The 24,912-nt window shown below is 43.5% G+C and overlaps 1 protein-coding gene and 1 long non-coding RNA gene across 4 annotated transcripts in view; one reads left to right on the top strand and one right to left on the bottom strand.

Moving 5' to 3' along the window:
• The window catches only part of LOC128786185 (gamma-aminobutyric acid receptor subunit rho-1), a 29,544-nt gene extending 6,268 nt beyond the window's left edge, over positions 1 to 23,276 (top strand). Inside the window, exons 2-10 of one of the 3 annotated variants that reach the window (XM_053939281.1) lie at positions 6,788 to 6,841; positions 8,498 to 8,604; positions 9,945 to 10,012; positions 11,807 to 12,030; positions 15,407 to 15,489; positions 16,659 to 16,799; positions 17,265 to 17,417; positions 19,105 to 19,301; positions 20,133 to 23,276. In XM_053939281.1, the coding sequence (XP_053795256.1) occupies positions 8,586 to 8,604; positions 9,945 to 10,012; positions 11,807 to 12,030; positions 15,407 to 15,489; positions 16,659 to 16,799; positions 17,265 to 17,417; positions 19,105 to 19,301; positions 20,133 to 20,420 (1,173 nt within the window). In that variant the 5' untranslated portion in view covers positions 6,788 to 6,841; positions 8,498 to 8,585 and the 3' untranslated portion in view covers positions 20,421 to 23,276. Of the gene's footprint in view, positions 1 to 6,673; positions 6,842 to 7,072; positions 7,096 to 8,497; positions 8,605 to 9,944; positions 10,013 to 11,806; positions 12,031 to 15,406; positions 15,490 to 16,658; positions 16,800 to 17,264; positions 17,418 to 19,104; positions 19,302 to 20,132 lie in introns of those variants that run through there. The other 2 variants (XM_053939282.1, XM_053939283.1) reach the window with 2 other exon arrangements.
• On the bottom strand, positions 4,940 to 6,758 carry LOC128786186 (uncharacterized). The gene is made up of 3 exons (XR_008430199.1): positions 6,668 to 6,758; positions 5,822 to 5,984; positions 4,940 to 5,324 (listed from the first exon to the last, which is right to left on the bottom strand). It is a non-coding gene; the product is annotated as an uncharacterized LOC128786186 (long non-coding RNA).
• Positions 23,277 to 24,912: the final 1,636 nt, after the last annotated feature.

Here is a 24,912-nt window from a genome sequence, read left to right on the forward strand (position 1 = left end):
ACATATCTTCAGTAAATATTGTTTCCAGTAATTATTCTTTTCTCCAAAATAATTTATAAAGCTATTGAACATATAAAGCTAGTGATCCTATCATAGATGTCATGGGACTACACTGGGAAACCTTCTTCATGGTAAAAACTCTCCATAATTTCTCTCTGTTTCTTATTTTGTAACCATTCACATGTGGGGAGCTTCTTTCTGACTTCTGAATTCTTTATGAGAAGAACCTGTCAACACTCTTTTGGAATTTGAGGTACAATGTGTCATCTTGATCAATGTTGTCTACAAGGCCACTTTTTAGAGAAGGCCATTATTTTACAACTGTCTGAAAGGAGGTTGTAGTGAGGTGGGCACCAGTCTCTTCTCTTAGGTAACGAGTGACAGGACAAGAGGAAATGGCCTCAAGTTGCACCAGGAGAGGTTTAGATGAGATATTAGGAAAAATATTTTCATGGGAAGGGTTGTGAAGCACTGAAACAGGTTTCCCAGGGAAGTGGTGGAGTCACCATCTCTGGAAATGTTAAAAAAACATGGATATGGCATTTGAGGACGTGGTTTAATGGTGAACATGGTGGTGGTCCCAGGTTGATGGTTGTTCTTGATGATTTTAAAGTTCTTTTCCAAACTTAATGTTTCCATAATTCTAAAGGGCATAATATCCCTCAAGAAAACTCTTCTTCAATACATACTATATTTATCTGGTGTCTACTTTTGGTGGTTTTTGCTATCTTTGTAGCTAATTAGTCCAGTGGAAAAGTCAGTAGCTTTTTAGAGTTCCAAAGAAATGGAAAGCTGTCGACTTCCAGTCCTGTGTCACCAATGACAATTGATTCAACAGTGTCTTACTTGGCTTTTTTCTGGGTAAAAGCCTGTTGACTTGTTACTGTTCAATCCATTTACTTTAAATCTATCTCTGGTCCTGTGCCAAGATGAATATTTCTTAACTTTGCCCTAACAGCAGAATTGTTATAATTCTGCTTTTTCTGTTCTATTCTATTACAATTCTATTTATTTTTTTTGCCTAATTATTCTCTAGTCATCATTTATACATTTATTTCTCCATATTCCATGTTATTCTTAGTATTATCTTTTATTGCAATTTGTCATATTGACATCAGACCTTTTCTCCAACATGTTGTGGCTGCTTTGAATTGTGACCTTAGATCCCCAAATGCCTGTTTCTTTTTCAAACATGCCCTCATGCCTGAGTTTTATAATTCTGTCATCTGTCTTATTATTGAAAATATTGACCAGCTACTCCCAGGATGAAATCTGTGAAAAGTTGTTTAGTGTCTCTCAGCAGCAAATTAATGGCATCACATTAACCATGGTACTTCAGATATGTTCAAAGTCACAGTTTCATCTCAACCCTATTTCCCTTGTTTAGTAATGAAATATTAAAAACCTCACTCAAATCTACTTTCCCTCCTGCTTACACTAAGGCAGTTACACCGTCAGACAGGACATTAGACTGGTTTGACGTCAATTATTGCAAAGATTCACATTGACTGATCTTTATAATCTCATTATTCCCTGGGGGAGGGGCAAACCAATGGATCGCTTGAGTTTGTCACAATTTATTTTCGGATCTCAAAGCTCCAACTTCCTTCTTTTGTACCCTTCTTAAAACCAGGTATTGTTTTCACCCTCACGCTCTCCCAGGGGCATCACCCATCTCTGAGGAGTCCTTGGAGGTGATGACTTACAGCTCAGAGTCTGTAGCAGCTGGTACTCCCAGTGCTCCTGGGGGAATGCCATCAGCCTCTGTTGACTTAAATACCTTCAACTATCTAAATACTCCTTAAAATGCCCTTCCCTGACCTACACTGTGCTTGCAAGTCAACTTTTCTTCTAGGACTGAGTCAGACATGAAAGCTTTCAGCATGCTCTGCATTGCCCCATTAGTCCTGGCCCCTTCCCTTCATCTGTTTCTCTTTTTTACTTGGCTGAGTCCTGGCACCACGCCTGCCTCATCCTAGCTGGCAGGATGGACCTTCTGCTTCTCCAACTCTTCCTTTCAACATATGTAAGACAAAACTCAACAAACACCCATGCACTGGATGCAATTCCTGCAACATAGGGGCACTTCTGTTTTTGCAATATCAGGTACAGTGTCAAGACCTCAGGCAGCACGACTTTTCTGTGAGTAATCAATATATGTACATATGTTCCCTTTTCATCTTTAGTCAGTGTTTATGTCTAGGCAAAGAGCAAAAGAAGTGCAACTTTTAAAGGGTGTATGTATGTCTCCTGCATATTTTGGATTCTGAGACTGACCTGTATTCAAGTAATAATGGATTAAAATGGGAGTGTCATTCAATTTTCTGTATCACTCAAAAAAAAAAGATGGTAGAAGAGCTCTGAATCCCACAGTTTCTCAGACTTTGTAATGTAAACATCAAAAATAGTGCTATTTCCCTCTTTCTTTTCATGTATTTAACAATATATATTATAATAGCAATGTATCACCTTTCTTCACAATCTTTAAACCTACTAATCATAAGGACACATGGTCCAAAATAATTACAAACAAATGAGGGCTTGACAAATGCAAAAAAAAAAAACCCAAATATTTAATGATAAATTTTCCTCATTTCTTAGAGCCTTGTTTACAGCCCATGGCTTTGCAAGTCTCTCAATTTGAGTACAAATTAGTGGGTTTCTATCCTACATTATCCCTGGGGAATTAATGTGTTACACAGTGGATCATGTCTGGTGAAGTGCATGTCACTAGGTAAAAGCAGCTTCCTCCCATTTCAGGTTTGCTCTTTCCTCCCTCGGGTGCTGGGTAGGTTTTCTTCCCATTTAGCTACCTCACTTTTCCTCCTCCTGCAAAGCTCTCCCCTGGGCTCTGGACAACTTCTCAGTCTTCACCTGGACTTGCTGCACCACCTATCCACCAGCATCTCCTGCTTGCTGAGAAGCAATTAATTTGCAAGTCATAAGGCATGCTATGGAGGAACTTCCTGTGAGCTCCCCACTCCAAACACTCTTTTCTTCCTTTGGGACACAGGCTGGGAAGATCTTTAACCCAGCAAGGCTCACATGTCTCCATGAGCTGGACATTATCTCTGTCCACATGAGGGGACATCACTACTCATGAAGGACTGTCCAGGCTCCCTGTGCCCCAGGAGTCATCCCACAAAATGATGAGGCACTGTTTGAGTCTGATGCCTCCTCTCTTCTTTGCTCCTTTTGATATCTTCTGGCATAACCCAATGTTTCCCTTCTCTTCCCACCTCTGCCCATCTTTTCTCCTCAGTCTCCCCAAAGCCCGGGCGCTGTTGCAGATCCCAACTCCCTTTGTCTCTGCCCTACTTTTTCCCTGCAGGAACTTCCTGTATGTTTGTGCATACAATCCCCAGTTCCTTTTTGTTTCTCTCCCATTCCCTAAACCAGCGTTCCCCTGTCTGGTTTTGGCCTTTAATAGGATGCTGATGTCGTATGAACCCCAGTCACTAACCGGTCATAAAATAGGGAAATCAAAGCCTAGTCAAATATGTAGGCATTTAATAGGCATTTAATAAGATTTTTACACTTCTCACAGATCTCTGTAGTACCAATACACCTTTGCCAATCCCATGTCCATCCTGCTAAGACTTTGCTCCCCGCAGGGACTTGTGCTGCCTCTCCTGCCTTGCCCAGATGTAATTTGATGGGAAGACCAAGCAGGACGTGGGTGCTGGCATTCCCCTGCCCATCATGGCATGAGGTCTGTGCAGCACAGCTGGTGCAGGATGGAAGGCACAGCACAAGCTGTCCACCCCTGCTCACACAGGGATGGGGGGCCCAGAGCTGAGTGCCGTGACATGGCTGGGGCAAGAGGGACTTGCATCACTTTCTTTACTTTCCAATTAGAAGCCCTGCTGAAAACTGGCTCAACAAGCTCCATATCCCCCATTGCCTTGCATCAGTGGTAAGGAAGTCTGTGGATCAGCTGATCTGTGAGATTATAGGTTGGAAATGTATGTTGCAGAAGTAATTGCAAACTAAAATGCTGCAACGGGACCTCTCATACACGTGTTTTGGTTGCTTCCAAAAGCTCTTATTTCCAAGATGAAGAATACTGTGGGGTTTCTGGTGCACATTGTAAGTGTGGACCTGACATTCCTCTGGCACCTGTCCTATGAAGTTGGGCATTTAGAAATGCCTGCTGGGACTTTCAGATATCATGGTTGGACTGTTTCTTCTGAAAATCAGACACTGTTAACCCTAACCATGCAACCCTTTTTGCTGTGTTGGAGTGATTATTAGAGCAATAGGAAATATCATGCTTTAAAATACAAAAAGGCCTTTTGCCTTGTGTCTGTAGTAGTAGTGATCAAGATCTGGGTTGGCTGATTTTCTTCCCCAGCTATCCTATGCTTCAGCCACATCATTGCCTCCCAGCCCCAGCAGGCCTCAGACTTTGGGGCAGAGGCATCTCAAGACCCCTTGAGGAAGTGGGTAGATCTGGGGACTTTTTGCACCACCCTAGCTGCCATCAAGGGCCCAAGAGCTACTCTAGCAATGCACAGGGAACACTGTGAATAAATGCCACTCTGCTCCAGTTGTTGCTTTTTCACAAAGCATCTCTGTGAGCTTCATGAGACATTAAATGCCTTTTGGCATTGTAACTGCTGGAGATAAAAGATTGTGTGGGGAGAGAAAAAGGGTTGTTCATTATTCGGTATATTTTACCTCAGGGATGATTGTTTAGTTTTAAGGAGCCTGTCACCCCAGTGAAGGCAGGAGGGACACTCCCAGCCAGTTGTGCTGAGCAATCTGTGCACAATGTCTGGGCTGAATCTCCTAGCTGAGGCTGTTGACTGCAAACACCCAGAAACAGCAGAAGCCACAGCAGCTTTCCATCGATTCACAGTGCAGACAGGCAGGGTAATGGGGCCCCATGATGGACTATTGATCACTGAGCTAGCAGAGGACTCCCCAGGAACCAGAGCACAAAAGATATTTATTGAGTAGAAAGAAATGGGGCTTCAAATTGGAGTAACTGGGTAACAGGTAAAAAAGTTTTGCCACCACAGAGCTGTGACAAGGGGAACAGGACTGGCAAAAAGAAGCAAAATACCTGAACCAAAGCTCAAATGAACACAGTACCCTGCAGTGGATGGAGCATGGGGGACATTTTATGCTTGTCCGTGACAGGGAGATAAAGTTAAATTTAAAGGAGAGAGAAACACCTGGAGGAAACAAAACGAAGCACCCAGGGTTGCTGAGTGCAGAGGATGGGGATGAGTTAGCCATGAATCCTTGATGGCCATGCCTTGAAGTCTTCCTTGACAAGCAGAATAGGGAGAGAGCCACCATGAAGCATTAGATAAGACCTAGAAGGGAAATGAAAATTAGAAATTGCAAGAACATGGCCTGCTTCATCCCTGTTCAAATACCAGCACTATTCCTGAACAGCCAAGAGTTTACTAGGGCACTTAAAGTCATGTAAATCGGTCAGCTTGTTGCCAGAATCTGCTTATCCCCAAAATACAAGAAATTACTTCCTGACAGCCAGCAGATGAGAAGCAGGCAGCAGTGAGACATATCAGAAAGGGTGTAGAACAAGGCAGAAGACTCCAGAAAGTGCATTTTGCATTTGCAAGTGTTTTGCTGTGTGATGCCCAGACCCGAGCAGTGTCACAGAAGCTGCTTCTTTTAATAGCAATGATGCTGCATGGCCCAAAGGCTCCCCCAAACACATAAGTCTGTGCACTTATTCCTAGAATTCCTCTAGGAAGCACAGAGTAGATTCTGGGAGAAAAAATCCTACTCATCCAGTGCCTCACTTCAGGGTAAGTCAATGCTTCAGCCCAACATGTCCATTCCTGACCTGGTTCTCTGTGGCTTCTCTGTGGCAGCAGCAGGATGAATTTCCCTCCCATACTATTGGCTTTTGGAATGTTCCCAGCTCAGAAAGGAACTGTCCCACAAGGCCTGGGGTTCCTCCATCCCACACCAAAGGGACGATGGTGCTCAGGTGATGTCAACCATTACTGCAAAAAGAGTTTTGCCACTGTAAGTCTCTACAGAGGGATTCGAAATGTATGCTAATGGGCAAAAAGCCTCATTAGTAGAGTTGATTGGAGTTAGTGTTTATTACAGAGAGAAATTAATTTTTTTTACTTTTAGTTAAAGATGTCTTAGAATTGTTAAATGTTTAAAATGTTACTTTTGCTTAAGCTACCACTTACATAACCAAAAGCAATATTCTTGCCTTTAAAGATTAAATAAAATATTGGCCAAAGACCTGAGAAGACGTTTCTTGACAGCCAGCTGGCAGATGGTATGAAGCCAGAAACAATTTGCACAATTTTTTTCTTTTTTTTTTTTCCTCCCCTGAAATAATTTGAAAATCTTTTCTTCTCGTGAACATACCTGGCTGACTCCTGTCTGCAGGTGCAATGGCTGTGCCCTCATCACTAGAGGCCCCATGGCAGCTCCTGTCTCCAAAGCCCCTGGTGTTGCCAGCCAAAGCTGGGCAGGTGGGACCTGAGCTGCCTGCCTGGGCACTTTGCCAGACAGTCAAGAACAGAGGCATCCCACCTTACAAAAAGCATGGCTCGCCTCCTTTTGCCCTGTCCCTGCTGTGAGTCTGAGCACCCCTGCCCTCCCCACCCTCTGCCATGCCCAGCCTGACACCGGCCTTTGGTGAAAGGGTGAAGAAAAAGGTAAGCACCATTTCTCACATGCGACAGAAGGTAAAGCTGCAGGGCTCCGGTGCCTCCCTCCTGCCATCCTCTCCCACCTGCCCGTGTCCGCCTGTCTCAGCTCTCCCTTTCCCCTTGTTTCCACGCAGCCGGCCGCAGCGGCAGAGACGGGAAGCCCACGGCGAGGTGCACAAGCAAGGCAGGTAAGCAAAGCCCTCCGGAGGCTGCTGCTGGCCCGGGCCCGCAGCTGGGCAGGGGCTGGGGCAGGGGAAGGGGCAGCTCTCAGACAAGCCAGCTGTCTTTAGGTGCTAGCCACACCATTAGCAGATCCAGCGGGCCCCAGGGGAAGCCCCACTGCCTGACACCGTCATGGGGCTGAGGGCTGAGGCCACGGCCATTTGCCACATCCCCTCAGGCCTCGTGTGGTGCTGATACGCAGTTTGCGTTGCTGTGCTGTGTCAGTGGGTGCCTTCCCTCCAAGGATCCCTTCTGCAGAGCTGAGCCCCTTCCACGGGCTCTCCATCATGCCTCTTGTTCTTCCCACCTTCCTGAGCATGGTCAAGCATGCTCTCAAATGTTTGCTTTGCCTCTGGCCTGCTAATATTGCACCTCTGCCTTGGACAGGCGTAAACCTTCCCTCATGTACACTCACAGGTCTTTCAGAGGCTGAACTAAACCTCAAGCAGAAGCAGGAGCCCACTTTGAAAGTGCCTGAGGGATAATTCATGACTAGAACTCACTGATGGAAGTAGACAACTCAAACCTCTTAGCAATTATTGAACTTAAACTAAGCATCTTTCTAAGATACTTTGAAGTCCACATAAAGGATTTGAGAGAGGAGTCGCTGACAACACCTCTGGCCCCTGTTAGGAGATTGTTGTATTGGCTTCTTGTACAACTTTCAACAAGTCTTTGAGAAGTATAGCATGGCTAAGCAGTCTCATTTATGAGAAACTTTATCTCAGGAACTTTTCCCTCATCAAGTTTTTTTGTCAGCCTGTTTTCATTTAACCTACTTCTTACTTGTCTTGTGTGTATTCAGATGACTGCCCCTTTGAGTGTGCTATCTTTTCTAAAATCAAAAACAGGAAAACCTTTCCTCCTTTTTTTGAGCCCTCCTGCCACCCAAGTGGCTGGCATGCAGCTGGCTCTGAGGGCAGCAAAGGCTTCCCCTACACAAGGGAGCAACCAAGGAGCTGCTGCCATCACCATCCCAGCCACAGCACTGGGGCACTGAACAGCAGTTTGCATTTTGGATGTGGAAGGGTTTCAGAGCCTCCTCTGTCCAGCATTCGGTGCAGCTCCAACAGCTTCTGGAATTACCCTCCCAGCTCTTTAATGCTGCTTTTTATCCTTGATGGAAATCTGGGGCAGAAGCTAATCATTTTATCCCAAGTTAGGGAATGGCCTGCCTCCTGGCCTGCTTCCCAGACTGTCTCCATTTTGTTCCTGGGCAACAGCCAGTAGCTTATTTGATATATTGTTTCCCTAATTCCTGGCCTCACACTCCATCATAACTCAATGTCAGGAATGCCTCCCCCTCTCCACTTACCCACACATATTGTTCCTCCAGCCCACACATTTTAATGACTGTACCCAAACTGCTTTATGCAGAGAGAATTTTACAGGGACAAAAAGCCACTGAACGAACGTTTTCTCAGTGCTAAAATTATCACAGGTGCCTAAACTGCATGCTGAGTGCCCGAATCAGTTGTTAATGACATTCTACCAGCCACTGCCACAATCACAGGCTCATGCTCTAAGGGTGGATGTTCTGAGGAGTAAATGGAGTGAAACAAGAGTGTACTTCTCACAGGCACTGCTCAGGGCTCATAGCTGTGCTTCTCTCCTCCTGGCAGCCCAATCTTAAAACGAAGCCCTGACATCACCAAATCTCCCCTGACGAAGTCAGAGCAGCTGCTGCGAATAGATGACCATGACTTCAGCATGAGACCAGGTTTTGGAGGTATGAAACATGCACATTTGTCACTGTTCCTGTTTTGCACTGTCACTTCCTTATACTGTAACATGTACAGCAGTGAAGAAGCAGACTGGCTCTTCTGTCTCTAATTTCTATTCTTTTGAGTTGTGAATTCATGGCACTCTCAAGGGAATGGAGGTTCAGTGAAATAGCCTTCTGGATGAGCAAAAAGCATAGTCAAAGGCATGGATATGTGATTAACAGGCAATATATTAATCCTGGTGCTCAGTGATACTTTCCTCTGATAAAAATCTGTAAATACACCTTATGTTTATTCCTGGATGGCATGGGAAATTCTAAGTTTTTGTCTTAGTATGGCCATGTGTGTGCATAATCAAATGATGTACTGCACTTACTTAATTTATAACCCAGAAGAAAATATTTTGACTGCCTGTGTTAATGCTTGCTCAAAGTTTTGTGGCTGTGTGCTAGAGCAACCGAAGCTTTCAGGGAAATGGATGAAGGAGAACATGCTTTCTTTCAGCCCATCAGATTAGAGAATGTTGTAATTTATCTACCCTTTCTGGCTGACAGATGGTCATTCAAATCCAGGATACCATTATACTCTGATGAAAGAAGATTTTATCACTAAATGCTCAATATGCCAAATACCAGCATGTTCAATTAATTTAAAAACATTTCAGTTTCACAGCAGTTCACAAATGTGAGCATTATTTTACTTGACAGCTCTCCTGGACTGTAATTGCCAGAGGTATATGAGAGACTAGTCAAAGCCTGGAGGAAGGAAAAAAGTTCAGAATCCCTAATACATGGGGTCACAGTTGGATCCTTCCCCTCAGGAGCCTCAGGCTCAGTGGCACATACCTGTGTCCTGCAATGTCCCCTCCTGTCACCCTTTCTTTTCCACAGCTGAGCAATGAGTCTTGTGAAAGTCAAATGCATATAGAAGCTTTCATGGATGTTATTAGTATGCAAGGGGAGCAAAAGTGAGGGAAAATCTCCCTCATTCCCTTAGTTGTGCCACCACTGATCCTTCTGTGAATGGATCTTCTCCCACTAATCTGTCTCACCAGTCCTGGACCCAAGCACCAGAGCTAAAAACAATTAAAGTTGCTTTTAAATCTTGAAGAGACACATGTAGGATGACACAATAAAAAGAGAAAATTATTAGTAGGTCAGTCTTATTACTGACTTTAATTATTATTAGGAGATTTTTGTTGTGAATTCCAATAATTTATACTTTCTATTGGTTTACTGTTGTTTGTATTTCAGACTGAGCATCTATTTCTATCTGTTAAGATAGTAAAGTCAGAGGATTGTTTTGTCTCACTAGGTTTGTCAACTCCTGTATTTTTTTCCCCTAGGCCCTGCAATTCCTGTTGGGGTGGATGTCCAAGTTGAAAGTCTGGACAGCATTTCTGAGGTGGACATGGTAAGAGTCACAGATGGGACCTCTGGAGACCAAAACTCTGCAGGCTACTTGGGTTTGTGTCCATGGGGTTTGAATACTGCCAAGGACAAACACTCCACAGCCTCCAAAGGCAGATTCAGGTTCAGTCTGAATCTGCCAGCAATTACTTCTATTGACCTCATGCTACCGTTTCATGGCCCTTGAAGCAGAAGGAAGAAATCTGTCATTTTCTTTTCTCTAGGACAAAATGGTAAAACCTTGCCAAGACTGTCTCAAAGGATTTGGGTTTCTGTATTTTCTTAAATAGTGGTAACACACCTAAAAGCTCTGAGGAGACTAATGAATATGTTTGTTTTAAGGCACTTACATGCTGCAGACATAGTCACTTTGGACAAGTTCTGAGGTAGTCGGGGGCCAGAGAGCTCCCAAGGAAAAGGGGGAATGGCTTTAAACTGAAAGAGGGTAGCTTTTGATCAGATATAAGGAAGAAATTCTTTACTCAGAGTGTGGCGAGGCACTGGAACAGACTGCCCAGAGAAGTTGTGGATGCCCTGTCCCATTCAAGGTCAGGCTGGAGAGGGCTTTGAACAACTTGCTTTAGTGGAGGATAGCCTGCCAATGTCAGGGGGGTTGGAACAAGATGGTCTTTAAGGGCACTTTTCCAATCCAAACATTCTATGACCCACAGAATCTCCCAGTAACTCAGGTTTTGCTTTGGAAGAGAAAAGAATCACTCCCCAGTACAGAATATTTTTCAAAATGCTTTGACTTTTCAACAAAATTATCAAACAGCTCTGAAGGTTTCACAGGAAGCCCCAGATTCTGTACTCCTAATTAACAGACAGAGGGTTAAAGAGCCTGCACTGGACCTCTTCCCATGCCTGAGGCAGGAACAGGGCTGTGTGGCAGCACAGCTGGTGGTGGGTAGACACACTGGTGACACGTCAGGCTCCTCTCACTGCAGCTATTTCAGCTCTTGTGTGGGCTGGGATATCTGCAGTCATCTGACCTCAGGGGTGAGCATTTGCCCCAGAACTGGGGACCCTTCCAGCTGACTCCCTGACTCCAGTGCTCTTGGCACCCCGACAGCTAGCCATGGGTGTCCTGAGCTTTCACCTCTTCTGGTTGAGGAGAAAGCTTGTAAAGGTGGCCAGAGGGCCCCTAAAAAGCTTTGGGACTTGAAAGCAGAGTGGAAGAACTAACATCAAGGACTTAGAAGTTAAAGAAAAAACCCAAACCCCAAAACAAACCCCAAACCAAACAAAAACCAAACAACAAACCCGTTCTTCTTCTTTTTTTTTTTAAATCAAATATTATGATTTTGAATTCATTCCCTTGGCTTTTGAATACTGCCCCTGTTCCTCCTCTAATGTCATGTTGCAACACTCATCAGCATGGGAAAACCACTAGATGGCTTTGGGTTAAAAAAAAATTCAGGGTCGATTTTGGCTGTTAGCAAAATAATAATGGAGAAGATTTTATATTTTCAGAATCAATACCTTTTAACTCGTGCAGCTTTATAGAAAAATGCCTTGGTGCTTAGCAAGGTCATTACTTGCTTTTTAAATGAAGACACATCAGTGACAGAGTTATTCATTCTGTACTAAGTTTAAGCTTGAGAAGTGAGTTGTGTCTGAGCCCAGTAAATCTCTGACCTGATGAATAAACAAGCTGCAGCTGGTGATGCCCCTTGCAGCCCGGGGAGTGGATGTGCCCTCAGGAGAGGTGCTGTACACTTCATGGTTTGTCCCAGAGAGGAGCAGTCACTACTGTGCTGAAAAGGTGTAAGTTGTGACAGAAGCCCGTTTGCTGCAGGACTTCACCATGACGCTTTACCTGAGGCACTACTGGAAAGATGAGAGGCTGTCCTTCCCCAGCACCAACAACCAAAGCATGACCTTTGATGGCAGACTGGTGAAGAAGATCTGGGTCCCTGACATGTTCTTCGTCCACTCCAAGCGTTCCTTCATCCATGACACCACCACAGACAATGTCATGCTGCGGGTCCAGCCAGATGGGAAGGTACTTTATAGCCTCAGGTAAAACTGCATTCAGTCAATGCCAGCTCTTAGTGGAAAGAGAAAGTGGTTTAATTGATTGCTGCATTGTGTTTTTGCATGACTTCGTACAAAAAAAAAAAAGGCATAAAAAAGAACGAATGTGCTGGCTATCCACAGACATCTGAGTGCCTGTATGATGCATTTAAGTGCCTGTTGCAGAAAGCCAGTTTCTGTGCCAGCATTGTTGGTTCACCACTGCCTCTTCACCTTGTGAGCATGGCTAGCCCCTGTCCCTGTTGGGAAGCTGCAGTCAGATGTGGCTGTCCCTTGGAGCAGCTCAGTGGGGGCTAGCAGGCTGCAATCCCCATGGGGCACTGCTGAAGAGGCAGGGCATATTCTAAATAAAAATGTCTGGTAATAAAGAGAAGTCCAGGGCAGCTATAGTTATTCACTTCACTACACAGCAAAGTCTCTAGGCTTAGCAAAATGTCCAGTTTCTATTCCTGAAAGCAATAATGAAGAAGTATAAATTATACCAAGTGCCACTTTATGATAAGCAAAAAAACAGAGGGAACATCCTCCAGCACATGAAGTGACAAGCTTCAGAGCAAGGGTATATAGCTCTTGGTGACTCCTGTGTGTTGTTAGAGCAACCCAAACACTTGGTTTGGCTCTTCCTGCTTTTTGTTCACTTTTCGTGTGAAATCCATGGAAGGTCTTTGCAGGAGACATTTTTGGTAAACATCGCTTTGTCCTCTGGCTTGAGGGGTGGTCCCAGCCCTGGCTTTCTCCCTTATTTTCCAAATAGTTCATCAGTTGACATAGGTCTGAATGTTATTAAACTGGGATTTTAAAATTTCTGCTAAGTAACACTTTCATGCTTGGGGATGCTAAGTGAGGAGCATCTGTGTGATGATTTAACCCCAGCTGGCAACTAAGCCCCATGTAGCTGCTGGCTCACTCCATCCTGGTGGGAGGGAGAAGAGAACTGGAACAGTAAAAGGCAAAAAACCTCATGGGTTGAGATAAAGGCAGATAATTAGGTAAAGCAAAAGCCCCATACACAGGCAAAGCAAATAGAGAAATTCATTCACCACTTCCCAAGGGCAGGCAGGTGTTCAGCCACCCCCAGAAAAGCAGGGCTCCGTCACACGTAATGGTCACTTGGAAACACGAATGCCTTTATTCCAAACTTCCACCCTTTCCTTCTTCTTCCCCCACTTCATATGCTAAACATGATGACATATGCTGTGGAATGTCCTTTTGGTCAGCTGGGATCAGCTGTCCCCTCCAAACTCCCTTTGCACCCTCAGCCTCCTCCCTTTTAGGGCAGTGTGAGAAGCAGAAAAGGCCTTTTTGCTGTGGAAGCCCTGCTCAGCACTGATGAAAATGTCCTTGTGTCATTAACACTGTTTTCTTGACAAGTCCAAGACGTATTCCCACACTAGCTACTATGAAAAAAAAAATTAACTCTATCCCAGAAAATCTATTTGTCAATCTTGAAAAGAATATAAAATCTGTGCTTTTGTTTTACTTGACTGCAGCTCCATCCAGTTAGAAAACAAGTACTGCCAAAGGACCCATAAAAACCTATTAGAAATGCATTTTCTGTACAATATTCTGATGCAAGAATGTCAACATCACCTCCACAGCAATGAAATAACAAAATACCTGATAAATAAACAAAGCATCAGATGATAGATAGTATATTCTGAAGGACAAAAAGAAGGAAAATCTGACTGATAGGAGGTCAGTATCAGCAAGACTGATAGATTTAACTAGTGAGAAAGTTGCAGAATACAGTGCTTGTGAAGGCTGTGGGGGTGTTTAGGGAATATTGGTAGCAGCAGAGGTGAAGCTGAGTCTGCCACAAGGTGAGGGGGTAACTTCTCAGCCTGCCAAGGTGTTTTATGATTCTACAAAAAAAAGTCAAGCAGAAAAATTCTTGATTCCCTAGGGGGCATCATTTTGACATGAATTATTTTTGATATTTTTATCTTATAGTTCATTTGAATTCACAGCCTGAACATTACCTTCTCATTATCAAAGCTTCTTCTTCACTCAGCAGATTAGACAAGGTTCAGGTATTCTTTAGGCCTTTGCAAAGTTTGGTCAGGTCCTGAGTACAATAAAAAAGGACAAGAATATGACATATTGTTCATCGATAGCATGCATGCCTACACACTCATTTAGCTGCCAGTCACCTGCAATGCAAGCATTTATGGTTATCTAAAGAAGATGGGAACAGGAGGGCATCAAACTACTCCTGCACAGCCTTGTGCTTAAACAATTGCCTGATACAAAGTGGTGGTGAATGTCTTCAACAGTAAATTGGCTGAGTTTCAGTATTTTATTCAGCAGCAAGTGCAGGTTGCAATGCTTCGTGAACGCTGGGGAAGGACGAAAGCTCCCTGTAAGAACAAACAGGTCATTACTGCCTGTCTGCCTTGCTGAATGCCTTTGCCTGCAGATTGTATTTTGCCTTGGTGTCTGCCCTTTTAGGGTTCTTTGCCAGACATTGTTTTCCCATCTTGGAAACCACCATAGACCTCACTGGCACCTAACCTTCCAGCTGAGCCAAGCACTTTCACTCAAAGGCTAAGTCCAGATGGGAAAGCAACATCAGACAGAACCCACTTGTGCAGAAGGACTACTAATATAAGGGATTGCATTGTGGTTTTATCACTGTATGATGTCTCTCTACCACTAACCCTTCTATAACTTATTAATTCTTTCCCCAATATAATTTATACTTTTATTTTCATTTACTTCTCTGGAGTCCAAACCAGTCAAGTCGAGATTTATGGTTGCTTCCGGTTCAAACACCAAATTATGCTATTAAAAATGTGATAATCAGACTATAGCAAGGCCAGAGATTTTGATGGATGGGCCAGAGCATTTCCGTGGTCACTGTTGCATTCCAGCTCCAGCCCTGTGCCCTCTGGTGGCTGAGTCCCATGTGTGATTGCCGGGTTGCCACTGAGCAGCTGGAAATTCACGGTGTGCAAGGAAATTACCTGTATCCCTCATGGCACTACGATGGCTTTGATAAATGCAAATTATTTTATCCTACAAAGCATGTGTTTAAAGGACAGATGTCTGCAGAGATCTGTTTGCTGATTGTCACGGGGAAGTGTCCTTTTTGCCCTTTCTCAGTTTCTTCTCCAATACTTTTGTTATCTAGTTGCAATTTGTAATGGCCTAACTGTATAGTCACCTTTTTTAACAGTAGCTAGCTGAGAGGAAGAAATGGCTTTAACTAAAGTGGAATGGCTTTAGCTGAATAGAAGGAATTTATTTTCAGTTGAGTGGTACTGGCTGTAGCTGTTTAATAAAAGACCAAACTCACAGCTTTACTATTTTACAGTCCCGTAAGGAGACAAGTTTTTAATGGAGTGATTTTTATTATTCCTAGAGTTACAGTAACAGCAATGTGCAACATGGATTTTAGTCGCTTTCCCCTGGACACACAGACATGTTCCCTGGAGATTGAAAGCTGTAAGTAAAGTGAAGGTATAGGGGAGCCAAGGGCACCCCATGGGTACCCAAACTGTGTTATACCAATAATTTATTATAGCAATAATTCAACTGCTGCTACATTCATGGGAGCTCTAACCAAATTCATCAGACTTCAACACTAAGAAGTTCCCTGCCCATATTTTTTTCACTAGAAGTAGATGGTGTTTGCAACAAGTGTTTTTAAAAACCAGCTGTGAGCACTGTCCTGCCAGTGGCCCTGAATGCCAGCCAGGCTGCTCCACTGCCACCCCACCCCCCAAGCTTCTGGGCCATTTGCTGTCTCCAACAGCGCCTGCTTGCCCAGGTGCCCTCAAACACATGGATAAATGGCCATACGCCCTTCACAGGCACCATCTGCTCATCCATGGTGTAGAAACCACGATGGGGTAGTGACATTAATTGCCTTCCTTTTATGCTTCTTAGTCCTATTTGATAAAAGCCAGCTTTTGCCATTTGTCCCAAGTATGATGCACATATGAAGTGGCCAGGTTTCACATAGCAACATTTTAAACTTTTGGCTTTTTCAAGTTATTTTCTTCTCCTTCTTAAGCTTGCAAAAAGAAATTACAATCTTAATTCTGTTTTAATACATTTATATGTGATTTTTTTCTCCATGTGTGGAAAGAGCTGCTACTAAACCCATCTGAAAGGATTAACATTACTGTTACTTTCATATGTATTAAAAAACAAAGTAATGTTCATGTGTATATCATAGGCAGAAAGTTTACCTGAGTTTTTTCCCTGCATGCCTCAGACCATTGGTAGATTGTTCCTCTGGTCACCCCAAGCAGGTTTTTTCTGCTAAGGCTCCTTTTTTTGCTTCTGATTTTAGAAGGTTTACAGGAAAGAATTTTTCAAGTTCTGATGAAGTGGGTTACTTGACACACATATTATGTGTGTGAAACTATGACTAGAGAAACAGGAGGGTTAACAAAACATACTGAGCATCAGGCCTGAGGGCTGTGACCATGAGCTAGTCCACTCCTTGCCACAGCCATACCCACCACCAAGGTGGGTGCCATTTGGAACTTGACCTTTTCAGCTGGGAGCTTTGAGGGAGCCAGGAGGGCTGTGTGGGCATGCCTTGAGCTGTGAGGGTGGTATCAACTGTCTTAGTGCACTATCCTGAATTTGCTCTGCTTCCCTAGATGCCTACACTGAAGATGACCTTATGCTCTACTGGAAGAATGGGAACGATTCCCTAAAAACAGATGAGAGGATATCACTGTCCCAGTTCTTGATTCAGGAGTTTCACACCACCACAAAGCTTGCCTTTTATAGCAGCACAGGTGGGCAACCAGAGCACCTGCCAGAGCTGGGGAAGAAGGGGTGAAAACTGTCTCTCTTGACCTTGGCCATGGAGAATCGTCCACTGGGGGTTCTCTCTGTATCCCATCAGACCTGCCATGCCACTCTTCTATACCAAGTTGGCTGTCCCTGCCACACACTTCCACCTTAATGGTCATGTAGTCTGGAAAGATAATCCCTCTTCAAGGTCACACCAAGTCTTCACTTGAATTAAACTCTCTGATTGCATAGGTTATATTTTCTGGAATTCATCAGCCCGAGAGATGGTTTGACTTTGATAGTTGGTTCTGTAATGAGTTTTTTTCTGTAAATTGCGATGATCTGCAGCCATTAACTGTGTTTTCAGAAAAGAAAATTAGCCACTTTTCCCCTGGTGCAGCATCACCCTATCTGAAAGTAGTCTAGTGTTGGTGTAACTCTTCTTTTTCACTCTCTCTGTTTCACAGGGTGGTACAATCGCCTCTATATAAACTTCACATTACGCCGACACATCTTCTTCTTCCTGCTCCAAACCTACTTCCCTGCCACTCTCATGGTCATGTTGTCCTGGGTGTCCTTCTGGATCGACCGACGAGCAGTTCCTGCCAGAGTCCCGTTAGGTAAAAACAATCTTGTAGTCAGCAGACCTAAGAGGCAAAGGCTGCAACCACAGCCTTGAGCATCAAGGTGAAACCCCCAGTGCCATGCACTGTGTTGCCTCGAGGCACAGAAATCAGCTATGCCACACACACGTGCCCCAGGGACAGGGCATGTGTCCCCCCATGGTGCAAACTCTCCTTGTGCCAAGAGAATTGCTTTCTCTGCTTGCACAAGATGCACCTGGAATGAATCAAAGAGCAAACATCCCACTCTGATTTCATCACTCCAAACAGAGACAAGGCACGTGTACAGCCAAGGTGTCAGTATCCTTCAGAGACTTCAGTGAGCAAGAAGGTGAAAATCAGTATGAGCAGCCCTGACAAAATTTCAGTTTATTGAGTTTTGCTAGAGGAAGGAGGGTGGAGGTAACACAGCTGAACTATGCTGTGCAGTTTAATTTTTTAAATGAGTTTGCACTGCAGTGTGAGGGATTCAGCTTCCCCTTTTGCAGCATCTTTTTGAGAGATGAAGCCATATGTCACAGGAGTCACCATAGGAGCAGGACATAAATCTTCTTCTAAAGTGGATGCTTTGCCCTCAGCAAAATGTTGTTTGTTTTTTTGCAGTTTCTGAGCTCAGGCTTGCTTCCTCTTATTCCAGGCAACATGCCTCAGGATTTTATTTATTCTTAAAATCATATTCCTCAGTGGAGAGAATATAGAGAGACAAAATAGAGATTGCAATAGAGCAGTTTTTCAAGTCTGAATTTAGAAACAGCACCCATTGCCTCAAGACATCATTAAAGGAAGCATAAGGGTATGGGCCATGGCTTTTCAGGAGATGTAGGCACTGCCTTAGCAGTATTTTTAGCACCTAGATACTCTGTGAATTCAGTCCTTTGTGCTTGTATACATAATTTCAGCTTCCAAAGTAATCACTAATGTGACATAATTAGTCCCTGAAATGAGAGGGCCATGGAGAGGCTCTCTCAGAGCCAAGGTAATTCAGAACTACAGGGGCTCCTGCCCTTGCTCTTGTGCTCATTGTGCTTGCCCAGGGTGTAATGTGGGACAGCACTGCCTTGTGAGGCACCATTATTCCCTGCTTTTGCTCCAGCGAAGGCACAGACCAAGTGTGAGAGTCAGCTGGGGACTTCTGTGACTTCTCATGAAGCAGGACTTTCCAGGAGAAGTCCAGCATACAGAAAACACAGGGGAAACAAGTAAAAGCAGCAGCTTCACTTGTGTCCATGCTGTGGAGGGGTTGAACTAGAAGTTGACATACTCAGAATCATAGAGTCATAGAATATCTTGAGTGGGAAGGGACCCATAAGGATCATTGAGTTTAAATCCATGTGCTTGGACCCCTCCAGGGACTGTCCTGAGCCTAGAATGGGGTGCAGCCAGCACAGGGTCAAAGTGCTGCTGCCTGGCCATGGGATGGGTAGGCTGATGGTGTGGTGAGGAGCCAGACTAGCAACACCCTGAGACCAGAATTAGAGCTGTGCTCACCAAATAGACAAGAAAACCCCAGTTACAAATCAGGGCTGCCTGGATCCTCCTCAGGCAGTGAAATTCATTACCCAAAAGTGAAAAAAAATATTGTAAGGTAAATTCGGATGTCAGGAAATTGTAACAACTGCTGTATTTGTGATGAAGAGTCTGGTTTGAAAGCATCTTATGGTCTCTTCTGCTGGTGTATTGCCAGGGATAACCACTGTGCTGACCATGTCCACGATCATCACTGGGGTGAATGCCTCCATGCCTCGTGTTTCCTACATCAAAGCAGTGGACATTTACCTGTGGGTCAGTTTTGTGTTTGTCTTCCTCTCGGTGTTGGAATACGCGGCTGTGAATTACCTGACAACGGTGCAAGAGCGGAAGGAGAGGAAACTGCGGGACAAGGTGAGGTTTTCTGTCTCCAATGTCATTTCAGTGCCCCTGGGAAAAAGTGTGGCAAAAGTCTGGAAATGTTCAAAGCTTTGCAACTGCAGCTCTCAGCTGCCTGGGGAAAATGCAAGGTGTGCAAAAAGACACCAGCAGTGAGTCATTGCGGGTTATAAAGATTTGCCACACACAAACCATGCCCAAGCTCACTCCTCTTTCTCTGGAGTCTGCGTGGGCTAACTTAGGTATAGTCCTCCACCGCCTGTATAGATGGGATGGGTCTTAGGATTTTACCTTTAAATATTTTCTTTATCCTGTAGATTAAAATCTGTGGATAACATCAGTTGGATTCTGTGGTTTGGGTTTCAGATGACATGACAGATATCCCCCACTTTTGTCTATGCACAGTCTAAACTTATGCAGTGGTCCCAGTTTTCCCATTCTGCCCTTGTTACATTAAATTTTAACTAAAATTTCAGCTGAAGGGGGTTTATCTCCAAATGGGGCAGGATTCATTTCTTCTTGTGGTTTTCCTCTGTCTTCTTCTGATTTTCTCAGCTACAAGGCACAGGTCCAACCTTTATTTGCACCTTGTGCCTGTGCCTAAACCGAAGGAGCTTTTCCATAGACAGCCCTGCTCTCTCCCTGACTGTACCTGTGCCTCGCAGACATGGAAGTGGAGATGGAAAAAGCTCCTGCCCAGCTCCACCATTTTGTTCTCCCTTTTGCATCCCAGCAGCCTGAATCCCCCAGGCCTTTCCCCACCTCTATGGGATGGAAGGAGGAAAGGGGTGTCTGTGAGTGTGTGGACACAGCTCAAACCCTTGCTGCCCTTGTCTGTGCCCGCAGCCTGCCTGTGCCTGCAGCCTACCTCAGCCGCGGCCCATGATGGTGGACGGCAGCTACAACGACGGGGACGTGAACGAGCTGGGGCACTTCATGTCCGAGGATGGGGACAAACAGGACCGGATGATGGTGCAGCTGGCACTGGGCTCAGAGAGGGGCTCGGCCAGGAGGAAAAACCAGAGATACGTCAGCATGCGCATCGACACCCATGCCATCGACAAGTACTCCAGGATCATATTCCCTGGGGCATACATTCTATTCAATTTGATATACTGGTCCATTTTTTCATAAAGATTCGTAACTTCTGTAGTCACAGAGCATTGTGACATGAAATGAAAGTACAGTCTCATAGGCTAAGAGAAAGAAAAGAGAGAATTGGTTTATTTGGAAGGAAGATTGACTTTTTCCAGGATTTAATTTTTTTTTAATTAGAGGCAACTCACCTGTGGCATAAATAATTGTGGAAGTTTCACACGTCAGCAAAATATAGGATATGCATTTTTAAATTGTATACTTATTTAAAGATGTGCTATGTTCCTTCTTGTGCCTCACAGGCCACTGTCAACTATTTTAACAAGTGACTATAATTGCCAGTTGCTTATATATGGTGCATCTTCCATTTTGTGCCCCAAAAATCCTAATTCTCTGAGTACCTGAGTGCATGCATCTCTCAGCTCAGAGACTGACCACATTCAATACCAATAAATACAAGAATATGCAAATACTTGCATGTTTGCAGGATGAGGTCAGAAATGGTAATTACAAACACAAAATATCCAATACTGGGAAATGCTTTGGCAAGGTTATTGATGGCTACAACTTTCACAGCTTAAGACATGACTCATCAGCAGTACTGCACTGGCAGGTCCACGTAGCAATACTTTCATATTTGTGCTTTGTCTTAACAGTATTTAAAACACGGGAATATTTCCAAACTGTCTTGACTAAGATTTTTAAAATACGAGTTGCAATGTACATTTAACAAGGAATGAACAAAAGCTAGACTTCCTGTAATGCTAACCAAATCCTCTGGGAAACACAGGAGCTCTCCTTGGATCTGCTTATTTGGGTCACAGGTAGCTTTGCTTTTGAGTTTCCTGGGAATGGGTTTCTCTACAAAATGATCCAGTGAAGGCAATCTGTTGTCTATGAAAAAACCCAAACTACTTGAGGAGAAGCCTCTTTCCTCTGATATAGTCTGGGCATTCCCAGCCTGTATAAGCCTGAAAACCTGTTGCAGCCTGCAATGCCAGCAGTAGTTGTACTCGCTTTCAGGAAAATCCAGGTTCATCTGTTTGTAGTAAAAGCATAACAGAGAGGTGCTCAACAGCTGACAAAGCAGTGGTAAGGACTTTACAAGAGATACCATGCCAAAACCTTTGGAATTAAGTAGGAAAACAGCTTCCACCATAAGACAGCAGCTCCACTGCAGACACAGGTGCAGCTGACAGAATCTGTTTTCATGCTGCATGGTACCGCAGCATCCTGCAGCCCACCATGCCCTCAGAGAAGGCTCAGCACCTTCCAAGGCAGAGCAAGGGGATACAGCTGGAGCTGGGGGCAGTTGGCACTGACTTAAGTCCCAACTCTCCAACACAGTGTCTGCAGAGCAGCCAGTCAGTGTAATACACTCCATATGGAAAAGGCAGAATCTGTAATGCAGGAGTCATAAAACAGTTCAGAAAACCAAGAATCAGTTGAATGGAATCAGGGGCCTTTACAACACCAGCAGCACCAAAGGTGTCTCAGAATTGTGATGATTCAGTTTTTTCTGCTGCTACATGATATACACCTGTGTTCACAAAGCTATCTGTGGGTTTGCATTCACAGGACTTCAAACACACACACGCTTTTGCACACATTGCAGAATTCATTGCTGCCTGCACAGCAGATACTCTTGTGTTTTGCAGGTGGAGCTGCTCTGAGCATCAGACCAAAGCAGTTGTGACTCCAAAAGGAGAGTGATTCTTCTTGCATGACAACTGCCCTGGCCTGCCTGTTCTGTCACTCTACCATCAAGTGTGTGACACAGTCACTGCAGTTGTTTGAACACTGCTGGTTGTTGTTTTTATTTCCTATGTAAATAAATGTTGCATAAACATACTCAGCATTTCTTACAACTGCTAAAATTGTGACCTGAAAAACTCCCTACACTCATCTCACACAGCCTACATTCCACAGGTAAGGCAGTAAAATCACAAAGGCTAAACATCATTGAAAAATACACCCACCCATAAGATAGTTCTACTACTTATTTCTAGAGAGATTTTTTTTACATGCACATGTACTATCATACCTTGTTTTATCAAGTCCCCTTCATTGAATATTATTCTCCTGTAAGTTTTTACAAGAGATGAAAAAAATGCCTTTTTTTTTTTTTTAAAACCTGTAAACATTTCAGTCAAATGAAAGCAGAAAGGTCACTCTGGCAAAAGCAGATAAAAGGTTGATACCAGGTTTGCCCACCCTACCTGATTCTTTATTCCTTATTCTGATGACAACTTTCCCCACAAATCGATTTCTTGGGCAAACTTGCACAGGAATGTATTTAGATTCTCAGTATTGCAAGAACCCATTTATTTCTACAATTTAAGAATAGCATGAACAGGAGTGCCAGATTTTATAGTAAGCTCTTCAGCTCCATAAGAAGCTTAATGTTCTGTAGTTTTCTGCAGTACAGTACATTCCTTTTTAGACTCATAAATCTCATACTACATACATTATTTGGCATCTGATCAGTATATTAAAGGAGATTTTGAAAATACAAATGGGAGATGGACTTTTGAATTCCCTGGCTTTCAGTCAGAACCTAGTTTCCAACTTCCCATGTGATTTTTCAAAATTTCCCTTCCAGCACAGCTCCCTAAACTGATTCCCCAACCTCAGTGTTTTGATTTACACTATTAATTTACTTGTGTTTATTTGAGAAACTCTAGTGCCTTTTCAGTCTTATATAAATGTGTATATACATGTATTCTATAACTACAGGATATGTCATATACAGTCAGTGTTTGCTATCAGCAACTGTACTCATTAAACATATTTACATATGCACTTTTTTGGCTTTTAACCTTTCACTGTATAGGTTTTGTATCCAATCATTAACACTCTGCTCCTTTCCACTTCTATAATAAATCAAAGAGGTTTGTTTGCTTTTGTTTATTTCTAAAAACACTGAAAATCACAATATAACTTCACATTTGTACAGCATCATGCGTTTTCTACCTTCAAAAGCATGATCTCCATGAGTTTGTACATGGAGAGCTCAGGACCTGATCCAGATGAAAACCAAATGCATCCTTAAATCTAGTTATGCTGGTAGGGCTGGAGAGTCCCAGAGTTTCACAAGCAGGGCTCTGATAAGAAGCCTTCATGCAAACTCCAGATCATCATGATGATGATATTCATCTTTCCATCTCACACAGTAACTGTGTGCGTTACCATCCTTGCTTTGGGTGATACTCTGCAATTTCTTTGAGATTAACCCAAAGCCCAGCCAGGAATGAGGTTATGTACAGAAGGCAGGTTTGTGTGTATTGTGGATAGACAGAGATTCTGCCTGTGAGCACTTCTAGCTTTGGAGGCTGAAGCCTTTGGTAGTCTTTAAGGATGATAATTACTGATAGGGTGAAGCAGCAAGGAGGCAAACTTCAGTCTGCAACTGAGAAGCTACGGATATCCCATCCCTGGGAGTGTTCAAGGCCAGGCTGGAGTAGGAAAAGAAATGGTATGATCCTAGAAGTAGTGAGAAGGCATTTAGAGCTGGATGGTCTTTTAATCTCCCTTCCAACCTAAAGTTTCAGAGAAACTCTGAAACTCTAGAGCTATTATAACAATAGCATGTGAATAACAACGGGCACAGCACTTGAAAGTTTCAGAGGAAAAAAGCCCCACTTCAATTGTTACAGCCTATTTTTATACAGTTTTCAAAAGCATCATGTTTAATTCTAATTGATTAGTAACTTTCTTGCCACTCAATTAATTGGTTAGAAGGTGCTTGTGTGTGCTAAGACTCTCTCTTTAGACAGGTGTTTATGTATTTTCTTCAAGGATTCTCATGGGACAGACTTTATTTCTCACAGGTGCAACCCATTTTTCTTACAAGAATTGACTGTTATGCAGACCGATTTTCATTCCTAGAATTCTTTCTCATGGGAATTTAACAGGCTAGCTGTTAATTCAGCTGACCAAGGCCTGATTTTATAAGGCCTTTCTTTTATAAGGTTTTACCTATATGCAACATAAACAAGAGCACCATATTCTTACACTATCCTCAACCATGTGGACATCATTAAGACTGAAGTATTGGGCTTCTCACTTTATTTTTAAATAAGGACATTAGATGCAGTTGTAGCTCAAGAAAAATCTTCAGTGGGTTTGTCAGATACTTCTGGCTTCCATCAGTGCCTAGAGGAATTTAAACTAGCAGCAATCTTACCCAACTTTGGCTTAGTGTGGTTTGAGTACGAGCACTTATGCAGGATGCACTTTTGCTCCCTAGTAACAACAAAATGTGGGTGGCAGCAGCAGTCAATGAAACAGTCTGGTGGACAAAGGCTCTGTGGAGGGCTGCTACCTGCAGGACAAGAAAATTGCAAACCTCAGGAGTAAAAAGGAAATAATGTAGACTGACTTTTTGTTATTTCCAAATTATTTATTCTTAAACATTTTGCTCTAAATAAAAGTCTGTTTTCAGGAATGCTGCTAGCAAGTTATGAGATCACTCCATGAATACTAGAGAGACTCCAACAGCTAATGTCTCATGACACTTCCTCACAGGAAC

This window comes from Vidua chalybeata, chromosome 3 (genome assembly GCF_026979565.1).
Source record: "Vidua chalybeata isolate OUT-0048 chromosome 3, bVidCha1 merged haplotype, whole genome shotgun sequence".
Classification (NCBI taxonomy): Eukaryota; Metazoa; Chordata; class Aves; order Passeriformes; family Viduidae; genus Vidua; species Vidua chalybeata.